The 5,957-nt window shown below is 37.2% G+C and overlaps 1 protein-coding gene across 1 annotated transcript in view; it reads right to left on the bottom strand.

The window, feature by feature from the left end:
- XPO4 (exportin 4) overlaps positions 1-5,957 on the bottom strand; it is a 52,152-nt gene that overhangs the window by 3,372 nt on the left and 42,823 nt on the right. The window contains exons 17-20 of the mRNA XM_010168149.1: positions 4,838-5,018; positions 3,164-3,282; positions 2,442-2,572; positions 1,552-1,669 (exon numbers count right to left, since the gene is read on the bottom strand). Coding sequence (XP_010166451.1) covers positions 1,552-1,669; positions 2,442-2,572; positions 3,164-3,282; positions 4,838-5,018 — 549 coding nt within the window. The remainder of the gene's footprint in view (positions 1-1,551; positions 1,670-2,441; positions 2,573-3,163; positions 3,283-4,837; positions 5,019-5,957) is intronic.

Here is a 5,957-nt window from a genome sequence, read left to right as displayed (position 1 = left end):
TTCTGATAATAATAAAGAACATGTATTTACAAACATCCAAGGTTGTTGTTTGTTTTGCTGCTTTTTTTTTTTTTTAAATTTAGGTGTCAGTTATTGGAAAGCCAAGTTATTTTAGAAGTCAAGTCTTGGCTTAACAGCACAAATTCACATATCAAAGCACTGAAACCTGTTTTTGATTTATATGTGTTCTTCCAAGAGCTTTTTTCTCCAAAAGCTGCAGATATGCCAGAGAAATAATGAAAAAAGCTTTTGCTCTTCCAGAATAAAACGAGGAAGTTTTTCCTCAAGTTTTAGAAACTCCTGCAGCTCACAGAAAGCCAGGGAGAACAGATTAATAAGAACAGTATTATAATTTTAAGTGGAAATTTAGAAAAAAAGGCAGAAAGCTATGTTAACTCAGAAGAAACATAAAGACAAATACAATTATTTAAGATGTTTCTCATTGTCTCAGCTTGGCTGATGTACACTTTTAATAAGCAATCCCCAGAAATTCAAATGTCAGTTTGGTAAGAAAAAATTTCTTAAGGAAAACTGAAATCTTTAAAAAAAAATCAGAAGACAAGCACACAAATTCCACAATTACTTTGTTCCCAGTTAGCTGGAACCTGGTTACTACCAGGTCACTCCAGAATTCAATGAGAGAGAGTGGACGGTCCTAAAAGAAAAGTACTAAATATGATACTGGATTAAGAAAACACATAATTCATTGGATACATTGAATAAATGACAGCATTTTCTTTCTAGTTCCCAACTATGCTCTTTTTTCTGCCCCTTGTTTTAGTACTCTACCCAGCCTCCAGTTCACACAATTCTGGAAGCTATTTCACAGCTTTCACACAGAATGGTTTGGGTTGGAAGGGACCTTTAAAGGTCACCTAGTCCAACCCCCTGCAGTGAGCAGGGACATCTTCAACTAGACCAGGCTGCTCAGAGCCACATCCAGCCCAAGCTTGAATGTTTCCAGGGATGGGGCTTCTACCATGTCTCTAGACAACCTGTTCCAGTGTTGCACTACCCTCACTGTAACAGATTTGTTCCTTATATCTAGTCTAAATCTGCCCTCTTTTAGTTTATAACCATTACCCCTTGTCCTATCGCTACAGGCCTTACTAAAAAGACTGTCCCCATCTTTCTTATAGGCCCCTTTCAAGTATGGGAAGGCTGCAATAAGGTCTCCCTGGAGCCTTCCCTCTCCAGGCTGAACACCACCAACTCTCTCAGCCTCGTACACCTAACTGCTAAAACTGTCAATCAGGTTCATTCTAGAGCTTGTGTGCAGAGCTCGGAAAAATACAAACTGCATTCTGAGAAGCTCAGGTCTTTTGTTGATTGGCAGTAAGTAAATTCCTCCCTCTACACCTCCATCCTCCTTCATACTCTAGTCCAATTTCTCTAGTCCTTCATGTTCTCTTCTTTAACTGCCAATTTTTTAGGTAACAGGCTGCTTCTTATTATATGTGTGATTAACCTGGTCAGATATGACCACTGTTTGGCCTCTCGATGCTACCTGTTTGCAAAAAAACAAAGTAACATGAAACGCAGATGCCTTACCTTAAGAAAGTGCCTTGTTGCTAGAAAAAGCGTTGAATCTGTTTCTTGTGCTTTTGCACACTGTTCTGCTAATGGTGTTACAGCCTCCAAACAGAGCTGGCAAACCTCTGAACTCATTCTGATCATGGGTGTTAAAGAATCAAAGTCAGATTTCAATTAAATTGTGGTAAAACTTCCCAGCTGTGTCACTAGAAAATATTTTAAATGCTTGTGTGTTCCAAGATTTCTTTTTACTATAAAGCTGTTAATAAAAAAAATGAAATTAAAAAAAAATAGAAAAAGGGGAAAAAAAAAATTCCAGCTTTGTTGCCTTCTTTTATTAGCTACATGCCCCAAGGTAACATAACCCTCTCTGACATAACATTTTCAGAAAGAGTCCCTTATGGTCAAGCTCATCTGTTTCTGACACGTGCCACAGATTAGTGAAAATGGCGCTCCCATTATGAGAGGGAGAGCCCATTGGCACCCTGACAGGAAATGCTCTGGAGCCAGCCCAGTAGAACAGCAGCAATGTTTTGTATTACCAGCTGAGAAACTAATTCAGGAATTGCTTTGGGATACCAGATGAAGGCTTATGAAGTTACACACTCTGAAATGAAGTAATAAAGGAGGCAGGAGTGGCTGCCAGAAAAAACTTACATGCTAAACCACTTAAAGGCTGCATTCAAGCAACACGAGTCAGAGGAAATTCAGCTAATACTACCACCTCAATAGACACTACAGTGAAACTCTCAATTACCAGAGAGCAAGAGTCAATTACCAATATATAATTATAGATACAGATATTGTTAGAAAAGGAAAAAAATGCAAAGAAAAAAATTTAGAGTTTTAACAGGTCCTTATAAAAGTAACTCAGACTTTTAAACACTCCCAAGCTCTATAAAGGATACGATGACATCCCTAACTCCAGTGAGTACATTAGGCTCTTAAAGAGGTCCTCTGGAAGCTGTGGAATTTTCTCAGGAAATATCTCACAAATGAAGGTAATTAGTTTGTAATATTGATTGCACAGGGATGGAAACTGTCAAAAGAAAAACATGGTAGTTTTAGAATCAATCACATAACACTATTCTGACATAATTTCAGTTTTCAGAAGTGTTCCCCTGATTCAAAGTAAAACATTAACACAGTGCAAGCCAATGAAATAATGCCATTCCATTGTTTCATATTTTTCTGTTCTACTGGCAAGCTGCTGATGTCTATGATACAAAAGCCACCTGTATTGTGAAAATAATTAAAGTTACTACTTGCTCCCTTTTTTTTTTCTTTTTTTTTTTTTTTATTAATATCACTGTTTATGCTTCCTATCACATTTCTGGCACTATCAGGAAAAGGATTGCACAAGTCACATTTCAGGTTTGGCTAACTGTTGATCTGCACAGACTCACTTTTAGAAGAAAAAAGTTTTGTTTAGGACCTTCAAATATATATTTTCTCAGCTTACAATATTTCTTTTCAAACAGTACCTTAAACTACAGAACAGTTATTTACATTTTAAAAAGCCTAAAATACTCGACTTACAGAGGTGGAATGAATAGAGGAATTAAATCTGGGAATTCATTACTATAGAGCTTTCATATTAGAGCAAGTTACGTGTTTACAATATACTCACCTTCAGCAGATCCTGGGACATTAGGGGCAGAACTAGATTAACCCCATATAATACAACATCTGCTGCTGATACAGATCTATTTGTAGCTTGTCCAGGCTCATGTCCTCTAAATACTTCATCTGTAGAAAAGACAACAAAATTTTTTATATAAAAGGAGGATTAAACATATTGAAGTAAGAGTCCCATTTCTTTATTAAAAAAGACATTTTTAAAAATAGGACTATTCCTGTCTCCCCAAACAAAAACATGAGGCACTGTATTAAAATAGAAACTTAGTAAGTGGAGGCTACCACATCACTCTATATTTATATTCATTAGGACTAAGCATTTCATAATCACGTGTACCAGATGGCATGCTAAAACAGAACACTTCAGATACTCTGAGGGCTCCCTTCCATTACAGAACATTGCGTTTGTTTCTAGAGATAGCTGCTTCATGCCTGCACACGTGGACAGACAGTGAGCAAAATACTACTGCATTTTTATATTTTTTAATATATTATATATTTACATATGTTTATATATATTTAATAAACAAAAGGGGAAAAAAAATGGGAGAGTTAACAAAAGAAGTTCTGTAGTTTAGACATTGCCAAGTTTTCCCCAGTTCTAGGTAAGACCCACATTTCCTATTAACTGGCAGTGACCTTACTTTTATAATTCCTGCACTGAGTCAGCAACAGTATGCAGACAACTTTCAGTACATTTTATCTCTGGGCATTACATTTAGGTACTATTCACATTCCTTAGCTTCATGGTAAGTATTTTACAGTGTTTTCCATGCAACCAACATCCAATGTCTGACCTCAAGGAGAATATGTTACATGGCACTGAGTTGTCCAGTCAATGGATAAAGTCTAAACCTGGTTCTGCATTTGTGCTGTGCATGAATGACCAAAAAAAAAGAAAAAAAAAAAAAAAAGACTGATGCACTGAATTTTGGAGTACAAGGTTCTCTCTTTCAAGATGTACCTCAGAAAAGCGATGAACAACATCAAAACAACCTAGGCAGATTCTGTTTGTTACTGAGCATGTTTTCTGTGCAAACTCTATAGGACATGGTAAAATGCGAATCGTGCAAATATGTTTCAGCTTATTCGAAAGCAACGCAGCACAGCTAAGCAAGAACTGGCAGATCATAGTCAGGAGTACTGCAATTTTAAGTGGCAAATACACAGAAGAAAGAAAACAGGCTGGGATACAAAACAGGACCCTTAACTACACCCACATCCCATAAAATACGTTCTGTGAATGAGGAATACAGAAAACCCTCAAACGTGATGGAATTTTAATGAACTCAGCATCTCACAGAAGTTGGATCTTGTACTAAAAAGATAATCCATCTGCCCTCTTGCAGTAATTTATTATTCTGACTTCTCTATGAGTTTTTTGTTATAAAACTGCTGCTACTACACGTTCAGGTTTTCAACATTCAGATTTCAAGCTGTTTCATACATGCCCTATTTATTTTATGACAGTAATAACAATTTCAGATGCTAGAATACTGTGAAAGTCCTTCCTTTGCTACTGGCACATTAAACAGTAATTTCCATAACCTGATCTAATCAAGCCTAAACTTCAGTTTCTTTTTACCAGGACTGAACACATGCCCCACAATGGTTTTTACAGTTTAGACCACAAGTTATGGTTCAGCTGTTACCAATTCCCTCATACCTGTATCACTGAAATCTATGAATTCTTTTGATAGAAGATTAGTGAGAAGCTCCATAATAAGAAGGAGATCCTGGTACTGGTCTTCTTCTGCTGTAACATCTATCCGTTGTCGACCTAGATTATTCTTGGAATACACCTGGAGCAGAGTTAGGCAGGCCTCATACAAGTTCATGGCTTTGGCCTATAAAACAATGTTAGATAATAAGAAAACTTCCATATGCCAGAAGTGACACACTTTATTTTAAGATGGCGTTACTTAGTTGATGATGTCTCAAGATTTTAATTCCGTTATATAAACACTTTTTGTAACAACTGCACACAAAATCATCAAGGAAACAGCCTCCTTAAACAATAAGAACACTTACAGCCATATACTGATGTGCTACAGCTGAACATTGCTTTTAACAATTCCTCAATCTTAACAAAAACAACCCCCCCCCCCCCAAAAAAAAAAACCAAAAAAAACCCAAACCCAAAACAAAACAAACCACCCCAAACCCCAAAACACCACAAAAGACAAGAGTGGCTTGGGACAGGCTGGCACATCTCACTAATCTCACAAACTAGATTACCAACAAAGTCCCTTGGGGGCTCACTTCGGCTATTGGAGTTTGAAGCCACAACACACTGTGCACACCCAGTTTGGAGTAGTCAGCAGCTCTTCTAGATGCGAAAGCAAAGTTAGCCAACAGTGCAAAGATGTAAGTGTACTGCACTGACACATGTTACCCATTAACTTCTTGATGCCTGTTAAGGCCTTGTTTAGGGCCAAGGCAGTGTTTCTACGGTACGCGTTTGGGACACAAACCAGTGCTGCAATTCTAGATTAGCCTTCAGAAAAGTTTGATATGGTTAAAAAAAATACTTATGGTCTGCACTCTTTTGCCACCCACACACAGAGTTAGACTAGTGATGAATTGTGGTTAAATTTATTGGTATAAGAACAGGCCAGATGTCCTGTTTTTAATCTTTGCGTGTATATGTTTTTAAACAAAAGAATTCTTCTAACAGATGTGACCATATAGCATTTCTTTCTCTATAGAATCTAAAAATCACTACACTCTGCTTTGATTAACGGATAGCACTGTACACACATTTACACCTGCGTGCACACACACAC

The sequence above is a fragment of the Antrostomus carolinensis genome, unplaced genomic scaffold (assembly GCF_000700745.2).
Source record: "Antrostomus carolinensis isolate BGI_N321 unplaced genomic scaffold, ASM70074v2 scaffold4600, whole genome shotgun sequence".
NCBI classification, from domain to species: domain Eukaryota; kingdom Metazoa; phylum Chordata; class Aves; order Caprimulgiformes; family Caprimulgidae; genus Antrostomus; species Antrostomus carolinensis.
The sequence above is the reverse complement of the archived record's forward strand: the minus strand, read 5'-3'. Positions and strand labels throughout refer to the sequence as shown.